This window comes from Carassius auratus, chromosome 21, assembly GCF_003368295.1.
Source record: "Carassius auratus strain Wakin chromosome 21, ASM336829v1, whole genome shotgun sequence".
NCBI classification, from domain to species: domain Eukaryota; kingdom Metazoa; phylum Chordata; class Actinopteri; order Cypriniformes; family Cyprinidae; genus Carassius; species Carassius auratus.
In genome coordinates this window covers 19,959,095-19,972,970 of record NC_039263.1, presented here as the reverse complement: position 1 = coordinate 19,972,970, position 13,876 = coordinate 19,959,095, and the positions used below count along the sequence as shown (strand labels likewise).

General features: G+C 34.5%; 1 protein-coding gene across 1 annotated transcript in view; it reads left to right on the top strand.

Moving 5' to 3' along the window:
- Nucleotides 1-13,594, top strand: part of ccbe1 (collagen and calcium binding EGF domains 1) — a 47,093-nt gene extending 33,499 nt beyond the window's left edge. Inside the window, exons 6-11 of the mRNA XM_026196634.1 lie at nucleotides 2,592-2,698; nucleotides 5,050-5,158; nucleotides 5,255-5,394; nucleotides 9,812-9,847; nucleotides 11,511-11,546; nucleotides 13,163-13,594. Of these exons, the coding sequence (XP_026052419.1) occupies nucleotides 2,592-2,698; nucleotides 5,050-5,158; nucleotides 5,255-5,394; nucleotides 9,812-9,847; nucleotides 11,511-11,546; nucleotides 13,163-13,420 (686 nt within the window). The 3' untranslated portion in view covers nucleotides 13,421-13,594. The remainder of the gene's footprint in view (nucleotides 1-2,591; nucleotides 2,699-5,049; nucleotides 5,159-5,254; nucleotides 5,395-9,811; nucleotides 9,848-11,510; nucleotides 11,547-13,162) is intronic.
- The last annotated feature ends 282 nt before the right edge of the window (nucleotides 13,595-13,876 follow it).

The following is a 13,876-nucleotide window of genomic DNA, read 5'->3' as shown; positions in this document are numbered from 1 at the left end:
ATCCACAGATCTCTTCATCACACAGGTGTAGAAAGGATTGAGTGCGGTCTAAATGCTCTGATAGATCATGAATGCTTCATCCAGTTAAAGCAGTGTAAATACAAAACATAATAAGCCAAGTCGAAAGGGTGGATATTTTCTTTTTTTGTATCTGAATAATTCTAATGTCAAAATATCAAATATATATATATATATATATATATATATATATATATATATAAATATTACAATTATTAAAAACTATAAGAAAATGTATTTATTTATTAATTTATTTATTCATGTCCTTACTGTTATTAGACATATAAATGTGAAAATGCATATAATTTTAAGATACATAGATGTAATTTATGAATGTAAATGGAGCATATCAGTCATTCAGGGTTTCCTGACTGCTGTATCCTCTCTTTTGGGTCAATATGAGCACAAAACAAGATGACCTTCAGGGCATTCAGGGTTGCAACAATCCAGATGTACCAAAAAGGAATTCTGGGAATTCCAGACCACTGAGATTACAGTGTGTGGATCAAATGAGGTTATCGGCTGCGAGTCAAACTAAGCTGTAGGAGTGATTGTGATATAACTCAGCAGACTTCTGGCAGGAATGACAGTAGTTAGTACATTAAGATCAGGAGCTAGTATGTTTCTGATGATACATGTATGGAGTAAGGCCTCCATTGTGGTCTTGAGCAAAATTTAAAATCTCTGTTATAAGTTTATGACACGGTTTTATGGCAAAATTATCTCTGTTTCAAAACCTCAAGAGCAGCCGTGATGTCTATGGAATCTTATAAGCTATTGATTTAGAACACTCTAAATAGGCAACAGCCATACATGCCACATACTGGAGAATCCACTTTTGAAGTGCACTTAATTGTATTGAATGTGCACTTGTAGTGAATTACCAATCTTAAAAGTATGTTTAATTGTTCTACTTTCAAATATTATGTGAAAGAAATAAAAGGAAGTGCACTTTTTAAACAGTGCATTTTTAAAGACGTACATTGTACATGAACTGTTGTATTTTCCATTTAAAGTTAATATATTGCAAATGTAATAAATTGCAGCTTCAGTCCAACTGTAATTACAAATATATATTTAAAGACATGACGGTTTCAGTAGAAATTGTATTAATTATATTTTGGTTTATTTTGGTAAATTTGACAGTGCACATACTGTATATTATTTCAAACACAATATAAGGAATGGCATTGAAATTGCATACTTAAGCGAGCCAAAAAAGCACTCTTAACTAATTGTATTTAATATACATTTAAACTATAATACCTTTTAACTTGATTGTAAATATCCAATTGAGTGTCTTAAAAACATTACATTCAGTTCACTCAAATATAATATTTTAAACTTTATAATTACTCTTTTTAAAAGTATGCTAAAATGTACTATTTCACAATGTTCAATACTGATTTCACTGAAATTTGATGTTATAGGGTAAGTTCAGCCAAAAATTTTAATTAAGCCATAAATTACTCACCCTGAAGTCATCCTAGGTTTGTGTGACTTTCTTATTTCAAACTAATTCAAATGGAGTTATTAAAAAAATTATTTGATCTTTCAAGCCGTTTGATGCAACTTAGTGGGTGTTGCACTGCATCAGTCCATGAGAAGTTTAATAAAGAAAACTCATCCATTATAAAAAAAAGTGTCTCACATGGCTCCAGGGGATGAACAATGGCCTCCTGTAGGAAATCGATGTATTTTTGTAGGACAAATAACCAACATAAAAATGTAATAATCACTTTAATCTAGCTTGCACTCACAGTTGTGAACAAAGCAATTCTGGGGGAATGACGAATGAGGTCAGCTTTGCGCATGCGCTGCTCAGAAGTGACGCACACAGAAACCCAGTGGAGAGAGCAAAACAAAATAACTGTCACTAATTAGAAGTAAAAAAAAAAAAGAGGATGTGTAAAGAAGAATTTCGGAGGATTTCGATATGAGCCAAGTGGAGACTGGTTTTCCTTTGCTAAAGGAAACTTTGCTTCCTTTGCTCCTGTTAACAAACGATGGTTTTCACAAGACTCAACAGTGCATGCGCAACGCTTACCTCATACGTCATTCCCCCGGAACTGCTTTGTTTACAACAGTGAGCGCAAGCTAAATTATTACATTTTGAATATGGATATTTTTCTTACAAAAATGCATTTGTTAGCTACAGGAGGCCTTTTTTTATGGATGAGTTTTTTTTTATTAAACTTCTCATGGACTGATGCAGTGCAACACATGCTTAGTTGCATCAAACGGCTTGAAAGATCAAATAATTTTTTCAATAACTCAAACTGAATTCGTCTGAAAGAAGAAAGTCATATACACCTAAGATGACTTCAGGGTGAGTAATGTATGGCATATTGCTGCGTTAAGATGCATTACACTAAGCATAAAAACAGTTAAAAAAATTAAGTTTGAATTGCTTTCATTGAAAACTTTTGTATGGATTTAAATATGTGTAGTGATAATCTAAAGTTTTCTCAGCTTTTGCCATGATGTCTCGACTTTTTTGCTTCGTGGCTGATTCCTTTTAGCTTAGTCCATCAGCCTTCCTTAACTTCCACATTCATGTTGTCTCTTTGCAGCACCACAGTTTGAGAAGTCAGACAACGTCATGAAAGAGAGAACGTGCTCGGCCACATGTGAAGACTTCCATCAGATGAAGATGACCGTTCTCCAACTCAAACAGAAGGTGCCCTATTCCAGTTTCACCTGCAGGGCTTATTCGCTAAAACAAGCAGCAGATTTCCTTTTATATGCATGTTCTCATCTGTAGACGTGAGTCGACCCAACGAGGGTCAACTACCTGCCAGTGTTTCACGAGCAAGTCCGACTCCGGTTATACAAGTCTTCAGGGATGTGTTGGTGACTTTATAGGCAAAATAAAAAGCGAACAGCTGAGCAACCTGGTAGTGTGACTTATGTCTGTCCTTGCTGCAGGCTAGTAAATCATGTTGAACGCAGTGATGCAGTTTAGACGGACTGAGGGCGCAGAGTCAGTGTTCTGCAGTCAAAGAGAGACTGTCAACAAATCCACTCAGCACCCTCATGGTCACGGCATGATATATAGCTCTTGTGCGTGTGGTCCAGCAGACTATGAAAGAAAAGATTGAGAGCAAAATATGTGGTGAACTAGTGAAAGTGAGGCAAGGCTTATGGTTCTGGGAGAAGGTAACACAAAAACATTTGTTACAAATTGTTTCTTTGACCCTTGTTGTAACTTCCCCCCAGTGTTTTGTTTGGAAGAGGAGATATCAGCTTGCTCAAGTTTTATTTATGAATTTATTTTTAGATTTATTAATGTTTTTGTTATTTCAGTTTAAAAATGTAATGAAATTCTTTCTTTTCTTTACCTTTTGTCTCATCAAGTTCTCTTCCAAAAACTAGTGATCTTCCAATGCAAATGCTGTAATTATGATCATTAAGATTAGATTTGATTATTGAAATCCATTAAATAAAATGAAATTATATTTGCTTTTTTGAAAAAGATGTTTGTGAAGAATGCAGTCCCAGAATGCAATGAAAAAGCTCAGTAAAATTAATCCAAGATAATAATTATATTTCCTTATTAGAATTTTTTTTTGTAAGAAATTAATAGTTTTATTCAAGAAGGATGCATTTAATTAATCAAAAGTGACTATAAAGATGATAATGATGATAATATTACAAAAGATTTCCATTTAAAATAAATGCTGTCCTTTCAAACTCTTTAGAAAAGAATTCAGCTGAAAAACAGTTAACGTACAGTATGTACAGTATGTACATTTTTTACATCACATTTTAAAATAGAAAAAAAAATACCATTATTTAATAAAAAGTCAGCCTTGGTGAGCTTAAAAATCATATTCAACATTAAAACCTATGAAAATTAAATAAAAAAACAAAAGTTCACAAAAACTGTAGTCAGTACAATTCAGTACTTGACAACATCATTATAAAATGTAAGAAAAATTCAAAATTAACTATTGTAGTGTACAGAGTATAGAATTTTTACCAATGAGTTTTAATGACTGTTAGGATTGTGCCTTAAAAGGTAGTTTACTATGTAGGCATTTGACTCCAGTGTTTACTAAGTTTTGGAGCAGAACTGTAGTGTTTTATTTCAACTGCAGATCTTTTATTCAAACCGGTTGACACCGGCATACGGAGCAACATGGGACTGAAATATGTTCAATCCAAGGAACCCGACACAAATCAAAACCAGAAACAATGACAAATGAGATTTAAATTGCTCGCAAAGGGCTGGACACAGACACTTACACAGATTTATGCTCTAGGCCTAGGGCTGTATCTACTGTGTGTGGCGAGACCTCAAAGGTCTCAGTGTGTGTGTGTGTGTGTGTGTGTGTGTGTGTGTGTACTGATGTCCAGAGCTCAGAGGTTAGCAGGTAATGGATACTTCCAGAGAGTCCTTTGAAGTGAAATACTCTGCAAAGAAGGCCTGTAAAAGACGGGCACTCATCTCAGTCCATGCACCAAGTTGAATAATTCAGAGATTTCCTGTTTTTGCGAACAGCATGTACGCAGATGTTACAGTTTATAGATCAGATTACATTCTCGTGTTACTTTGGTTTAAATTATAATTCTTTTATCTACCTTTTAATATAACATATTTGATCCTTGCCCTCCTGTTAGATGATTAGTAACATCCTTAAACATTTCCTTAAAGGAATAGTTTAAGCAAATTTACTCACCATTATGTCACTGAATATGTCACATCTTAATACAGTTATTTTCCATATAAAGATCATTCATAGTGACATATTTGTCAAAAAATCCATAAAATAGAAAGTAATATTTGGCTTGTAGTCTTTATTCCTAAATCATGTATTTATTTATTGTATTTTTTTTTCATTTAATTTCATTTTGTTTTATTGTATTTTCATTTTTCATGTGTATTTAATTTTATTAGTCACTGTAAAAAACGATAAAAATAGATAGTGATAGATAAAGAGTACATGTCATGTTTCTGTTCAGTCTTGTCTAGGGAAACGCATACAGTCCCTGAATGATCTGTGTTTTCTTTAACTCTTCTTTCATCAGATTGCCTTGTTGCCGAGCAACACAGAGGTCAATAAACAGATGACCAATGAAAAGATGATGATGACGCACTCATTCTTACCTGGACCTCCAGGACCACCTGGGCCTGCAGGTGAACTTTGTCGATATGCTGCTTATTATTCTGTTTCTCCATTCTTTTCCAAATACCACTCTTCTGTAAACCTGTCTCTTTTTATGTCTCTCTCAGGGAGCCCAGGGCCCAAAGGTTCCCTTGGTCCCCCAGGACAAATGGGGCCACCAGGCATGCCTGGTCCTAGAGGCGACATGGGGCCCATGGGGCCCTCACCGGACCTGTCACACATCAAACAGGGACGCCGTGGCCCAGTGGTACGTATCAGTCTTTATAAGTCACCTAAACACTTATCAGGTGTAATCAGTGTCTAAAGTGTCAGATTCGAGGACTAATGTGCTCTAGTTCATTTTCCTGCATCTATAATAATTAGTGTAGCATAAGCATACAATCTGATTGCACTACTCCATTAATTCTTGATGTTTCGCGTGGGACACGGTGCAGTGGTGTTGTTTTCCAATGCTGTTTGTCTATGCCACACCATTAAGCTCTATGAAGATAACTCGCTTTGGCTCAGCATCTATTTTGTGACGTCTGGGTGGCCTGTGGTTTACATTCTTTAATATCAGCCTAGATGGGTTTCCACATCTATTATGATTTACTAAAGGATGTACTAAAGGAGGTTCAAGGCTATAATGCAGGGGTTGCTCTATTCTTTGCCTGGAAATCTTCTTTCCTTCTAAGGTTTATTTCTAGTGCTCGTTCAACACACAGACCTGTCATTCTTAAATGTAAAGGCCTGTTCACACCTGAAGCAGCTAAATGACATGAAAGTAAACAGCAATTGCAAAATATTTTTTTTCTTGAAATAGTCACCTCACTGGGGGGACTAAGACACTCTTTTCTGTAAAGCTGATGTCGAAAGGATAAGCAGATTATCATAGTTGAATAATTCAGAAGTGGATGGAGTTAATACAGATGCGTTGTTGTGTTTGAAAACGTGACGTGTGTCCTTAATGCTGGAAATCTATTGCTGGGATCAGGCATTTAGACATAACCACTGCAGGAAGTCCGGCCTCCAGGAGTAGGACTGAGCCCCCCTGCTGTAAAGATGATAAACATCACATTACACTTACATTCTTAAGATGCTGAGTAACTTCCTAATTGTTAGTTGCACTTGATCTTCATTGTTGCACAGCATTTGCAGATTTATTGAGCCAAGCTTCATTTTAGACACAGCATGAAGGTGTTACAGCTCACTGACCTGTGGTTGCTTTCGATGGTGACACACTTTACACTTCCTGTCATGGACGGTTAACCCTCATTACTCTTTCACACATTCTTCCCCAGACCGTGGACGTAATGAGTTATCATCTCACACACACACACTTTTTCACACTCAAATTACAAGCGCTGTGAATCACAGCAGACTTTCTAATGTTAACCTTTTCAGCCGAATCATCACTTTGCAGCATGTGTGTATCTAGCCTCTGGAGACAATGTCTTAAGTTCACGACCGTGGATATTTGTAGATCTACTGAGCAATTCGGTATGTTGTTGACTAGAAATGTCACTGAATGTTTGCTTTAAACACTTCAGATGCATTTTTACTTGGAATATTTTTACTCTAAGGCCACGAACCCTGTACAGTAAATCTGTACTGTCTGGTCTCATTTGGGACATAATCAGTTTTGAGCTCTCGTTGCCATGGAATTCTTTGTTTTTGGACGCAATTGCACTTCGTGTTTGCTTTTACGGGAGGCTCTTAATAGTTTCAGCAGCCTTGTGAGAGTGAAACTGGATCAGCAGGTGCAGGATCAGTTACATTTTCCTCATATCATTTGAAGAGTCTTTGCACTTCTAGCATCTGTGGTTGTTGGCTTTTGAACCAATGAGATTGCAACAAAATATCCAGCTTCTCACGCTTGCTTGGGTCTGCTTAGGACAAATCTAGATTTATGTAAAAATATTGTGGAGATCTATCTCACTGTAACACTGCGAGGCTTAATGGACTGATCCAGTATTTTGACACACACGTTTTCATGTCCTGATCGTTTACATTGACTTAAGACATTACCGACTGTGTTTACATTTAATGCTCTGTCAAGACACACTTTTTTTGAAGTGAAGTACCGTTAACATTTTTGATGTTAATCATTGTGCCATATCAAAGTAACCATGCCAAAAAAATTATGTACGCCGTCTCATTTTCAACGATTGCTTGCAGTAACATCCCATCATTCATGCAAATAATATCATTAGAGAACAAATCAACATCAAATGTCAGTGGCGATTGCTCGGGCATACAGCTGCCACCATGATACCAGGTGGTGTTGCTATAAAGACTTAGCTTTCTTCCTTGAGTTGTGATGGGCACAATCACAGCCAATCAGAACAGATTTGATGTTTTATTTAGGAACACATTTGATAGTTGGCCAAAAAATACAAATAAATCCAACATATTATATTTTGGACATGCATTCTTTTTGCATGTACAGTATGCAGGAATTTCTGTGATATTTTTTATATATAAGATGCAAGATATAAAAAACAGAGCTGATTGAATGTAAAATATATGTACAGATTTATACATATGTACGTTTATTATTAATAATATTTAATGTTAATATGAAATCATATAATATCATATTTTTGACCCTGGACCACAAAACCAGTCTTAAGTGTCAATTGTTCTATATTGAGATTTATACATCAATAAATAAGCTTTTCATTGATGTATGGTTTGTTATTTGAACATTTAAATCGCCTTTGGAGTTGTCCAAATTAATTTTTAACAATGCATATTACTAATCAAAAATTAAGTTTTTATATATTTACTGTTGGAAATGTACAAAATATCTTCATGGAACATTATCTTTACTTAATATCCTAATGATTTTTGGCAAAAAAAGAAAGAATCAAAAATCAATAATTTTGACCCATACAATGTTTTATTGGCTATTGCTAAAAATAAACCCCAGTGACTTAAGGCTGGTTTTGTGATCCAGGGTCACATTTGGTCACACTTTAGGGTAAGGGTTAGAATTTTCTCCATTAACAAAGAATGTGCAGAATATGTGCTTTATTAGCATTAATAAACAGCTAATATGTTAATAATTGGCATGCTCATATAGCAACTACTTAATAGTGAGAGTTGGTCCCTATAGTTTTACCTAATGTTTTTATGTATTAATGAATAATTTTACATATATTATTATTAAGTTATTTTATTTTTATTTACTTTAAATTACTAATATTTCTTTAGTTAGTTGATATTTGGTAGAGATGTGACTTTAACAGCAAGTGTCTAGCTGCATATTCAGCTTTCCAGATTGTGCTATGGACTCATGCCTAGCTGGGTCACCTCCGCCTGGGCCAGCATTTAAGCACGTGTCCCCTAAACCCCCTGACCTTCAGCTGGCTGACCTCTGACTCTCTAAAGGGGGGCGTCTTTGCAGGTGCGGTGGAAACTAGGATGGGTAACAGGAAGCACTTTCATATTCCTTTTTTGTTCTTTTCTTCTAACAGGATCTGTCCTCCGTTATCACGTATGATCCCCTGTTCTTTTTGATTGTTGCTTGATATATTTCATAGCAGAAAGCTGGCTGTGTGCCAAACTTTTCTTATAGATTGTGTGTGTAGAAACAATAAACTTTTCAATATAGCAGAGCACAGCATACCTCTGGATGTTGACAAATGATAATAGCAATAACAGGGAAAAGGCTGACTGCGTTACTGCACATGGGTTGCTTTCTTTGGCCCGAGTGCTTCTCGAGGCAAACTGTTAACTCGTCCGATACAGTTGACCTTTTGCTTTTAATGCATTGAACCCCATCCCTGAAGCACGAGTCGTCAATGAAGAAAAATACTGCTGAAAAATTGCAGATATTTATGAATCCTAGAAACATGACACCTTCAGTGCTCTGGAGTCGTAGCTCATAACATGAATTTATTTCAAGAGTGCTCAAATTCAGTTGTTAATTTGATAAATGAGAAGTTAGGCAGTGTTCTTGGAAAACTAAGGAGCTGTGTCTGTGGGATCTTGTAGTGTTTTGCATGTGCATAAATACAAGTCTACATGTGTAGTTATGGGCCTCCCCTGTCTGTCACAACCGCTCCGGCTGTGAACGCATGCACTCTGTGTCTTTACTAAAGGACTGTTGTCGTTGCCGCTGGCCCAGAACCAGCTCTCTCTAATCACCCGAATCAAGAATTAAATGCAGTATTTTTAGATTGATGAATCATGTTTTCCATTCTGGTACAAATATGTGAAAATATATGAGTTGAATGAATAAAACCATCAAATCTATAATTTAATGAATATAAATATGTCTTTCTTGGAGAGCCGAGGGTCCTAAGTTTGGCCAAAACTAGATAAAAAGCTATTTTATGAAGCCTTTTCAGAGATGAACCTTTAAGAATAAATTCATGCATTCATTCATTCTTTCATTCATTTAATATAAATAAAATGCATTTACAATATATTTTTACAGCATGATAGACACATTTGTGTTTCTAAACTGAACAATTTTATATTGTTTTTTATTTACTTGTTTATGACAATTCTAAAGCTGCAAGTTTCATAATTCAAGTTTAATTAATAAATATTTGATATTAACAATCACATTTTTTAACAATCACATTACTGTATTTCTAAACTGAACATTTGAATATTTTAGGTTCTTTCTTTCTTTCTTTCCATAAGTACAATTCTGTTTTTGTGTGTGTTCGTAGGGTTCACCCGGGGCTCCAGGGAGAGATGGCATGAAGGTACGGCATGTTTTCTGTCTATCTTTATCTCTGTCCACCACTTTTCAAAGCTGTGGCCAAGGGCTGTTTTCCATGTGTGGAATGCAAATATTTGGAAAAACAGGATAAAGATATTGAAGATCAATGGTGACCGATCACTAATCAAATAAACTCTTGGATGGCGTCAGGTCGATGACCTAAGGCCAAAATGTTCAAATATGACATCATAGATGGCAGGACGAGTTGCAGATATTTGAATGTCAAAACACCATTATTACGTTCTTGAAATGGCAAATATGATTAGTCCAAATACTGAGGAAAATTACAAAGAGCGATTTCACAATACACCAGATAATCATGGTATATTAAAGGAACACTCCACTATTTTTGAAAACTCCCCTAGAGTTAAACAGTTGAGTTTTATTGTTTTCAAATCCATTCAGCTGTTCTCTGGGTCTGGCGGTAGCACTTTTAGCTTAGCTTAGAATAGATCATTGAATATGATTAGACCGTAAGCATCTCGATCAAAAATGAACATACGGTTTCTATATTTTTCCTATTTAAAACTTGACTCTTCTGTAGTTACATTATGTACAAAGACTGACAGAAAATTTGCCATTTTCTAGGCCGATATGGCTAGGAACTATACTCTCGGCACAGCAAAATTCCTTGATTATTACACCGGAATGAGAGTATAGTTCCTTTCCATTTGAGCTTTCATGTTTATAAATTATTATCATTACATTAAAGTTACACTTTATTTAAGGTGTCCTTGTTACAATGTAGTTAGGAAAAAGGTTTGGTTTAGAGTTAGTTGCATGTAATTTTATTCAATATCAAGTATCGAACTGAATCATGACATGAGTGTATTGTTACACCTCTAGTCAGTGCAATAAACCGGATGTTATTATTCAGGTAGCTAGCATGAAATATGTCAACAGTTTAACTAACTTTAACCAGATTGATTGTCCCTTGATTGTCCATAATTGATCTAAAAGAGAAAACTGTCTAGAAGTAAACTCTTCACACCCTTGCCGATAATACAGAACATACTTGTGTCACTTTATGAATTGCACTTTTAGACATTTCAGAACACAACACAACTGAGCTAGCTTAGCCAGAAGCATTTATGTTCACATATTTAGGTTTCAGGTCTACATAAGAACACTTTTCCAATGTTTCGTTTGTTTTCCGACATATGTGTGCTTGCAGAGGTTCAAGGCATCCATGTATAGTGTGTGCACTTCTGTTACATGTTTGCATAGAAAGTTTTTGTGGCTTTGTATTCACAAATCAAAAACATCTGGGCCGCTTACTACCTCTCCGTGAACCCTGACCCTGCATAATCCCCACAGAGGGGTCAATATCTGTGGTACCTACTGCCATACCTCAGCCCAAATGAGCTAGAGACCAGCTCCAAATGGTGCGCAGAAACACTGCAAAGATAACATTATACACTCAGAATAAACTTGTTTCTGTCTTTAGGTTTTATATTGTATTGTGTGGTGGTTCAGAAGCTGAAGGACGGAGTAAAGATGTCTGATTTTGACATGGCCAGCGATGGCTTGTTTTCTCACGTGTGATCGTGTTACTGAGAGATAGTGGGCAATAACTGTCCCGTTGGACTTCTCATGGCTTCTTTACTGTAATCCTGCTAACCCAAATATTTGTTTGGTTTCTCCAGGGAGAGAGAGGGGTTCCTGGGCCTTCCGGACCTCCAGTAAGAACTTCTTATCATGGCACTTTCTCTCATGGTTCTTATGTCTGAAATATATTTGTCTGTGTTAGTCTGTCTCGCTCTTACCTTTGATCACTCTTCACCTGTCTATCTGTCTGTCTCCCTCTCAAAGCATTAAAACAGACATCTTACTGTGATTATACACAAAAGCAGGTCTAGAAGATTTAGTTTTTGCTGAAAACAGACCAAAAAACTCCTCTACCCCTTGAAAACTTTTGCTGTGCCTTTTTATATTTAACTGGATAAGGGCTGTGTCACAACAAAACTAGATCATTTAAAAAGTTACAAAAAAATCGAATTGATTTTTTACCAATAAATGATATCTAAATTAAAATCAAATCAGATTACATTTGTTAGAAAGTAACTGAGCTTTATCATAATTTTAAAGTTTCATAAGTCTTACCATGTTTTTTTATATTTGTATTTTTTCTTCTTTTTTTTTTATAGGATAATTTCAAAAATTATTTTAAATATATCATAATTTTTTATTTATGTAGGTTTTTTTAAATATAGTTTTCTATTAATAATAGCAAATAATACTAGTAGGAAAAACGATAATTCATGAACACATGTATGTGATTTCTGTATTATTATTATTTTATTGTATATATATATTATAACTTTATGTAAAAGCCAACTTAAGATATTTTTTGTTTCTACCTTTATTTAAATACAATTTTGTTTTCTAACCATATGTCAATACTGTATGCATGTGCAGTTCTTATATTTGAAATTAAAATTATGCATGAAAATATTTTTCTTTTGTAAAATAGTTTATGGAAAGTCACAAAAAATATAGAAACTTTTTGAATATAGAAAGTTTTCATAAGTCTTATGATAAATGTTTTACATTTGTATTTTTAATTCTTTAATTTTATAGGAAAAATTATTTAGAAAAAAATTATAATTTAGCTAAATCATAATTTGATATTTATATATATGGTTTTTAAATATAGTAAATTTCTATTAATAATAAAAATTATAAGTAGTGTATAGTATTAGTAGTAGTAAAATTATAATTCATTAACACATGTATGTGATTTCTGTATTATTAATTTTAGTGTATATTTAAATAACTTTTTTATGTAAAAGCCAACTCATTATATTTTTGAATTCTACCTTTCTTTAAATAATTTTATATATTTTTTCTTACCATATGTCAATACTGTATGTATGTGCAGTTCTTATATTTGAAATTAAAATTGTGCATTTATTTTTCTTTTATAGGATAATTGCAAAAAAAAACATTAATTAAAATATTAAAATAATTACAAAAAATAATAGCAAAATCACTGAAACTAGGAAATAAAAATATTACCCCTTTTGCTTTTGTAGAAATGTTATATTACCATTAAAATGAATTTAAATTGAAATTAAAGAAATGTGTATATATATGTATATAATCTTCATGAATTCCAAGCTCAACAGTGAGAGAGGAACAGCTCATACAGAAAGACTGACAGTATGTTAAAAATGTGACTCACCTGAATTTTACTTGATTGCTTAATGCCCATTTCTGTTAATCATTTGGGTTTGGGACAACTCTTACTCCAGTGACCTGGAATTTCATGCGATGATGAGTGTGTTTGTGGTTTCAGGGCCCACCAGGATCCTTTGACTTCCTGTTACTCATGATGGCTGACATTCGTAATGACATTGCAGAGTTGCAGAACAAAGTGTTCAGCAGACCGTTGCACTCCGTAGAGGATTTCCCATCTGCCCCGGACAATTGGAGGGACACCCAGGAAAGCCCGGACTTTGGCTCTGGAGAAGACTACAAACCCCAGATCCCACCTAAGAGCACCAGGAAAAGGAAATTGCCCAGGACCTTAAATAATCCAGATTGGCCCATTTAAGATTGCCCTCTAACAGTGCCAGAACTGAAAGAAAGAACTGATTATATAGAGAATGAGTAGTGTAAATATCACAGAATGACTGCTATTTAACTGTATACTCGCTGAAAAAAAAGCTGAATGTATTTCATTGTATGAAATTTCTATTTTTATAACATAAAGGATGTACATTTTGTATTTTGGGCATTTTGAACGAGTCATTTCTCAACCAAATAACTAACAGGTTACATATACAGTGGTTATTTTGTTCTGGGGCCAGATTCACGGAACATTAAGAATAAAATTCTTCTTAACTGTTGTTTTATTTTCTAACTAAAAAAAAGTTAAGAATATTTTGTAGTTCAATAAAAAGATTCTGAAGATTAAGGTAACACTTAGGTAGAACTAAAAATCTTAAAAAGTCCCTGTCAGTGCCTGAAAGTAAGATTAATGAATTTATTAAGTTGTTTCAAATATTAA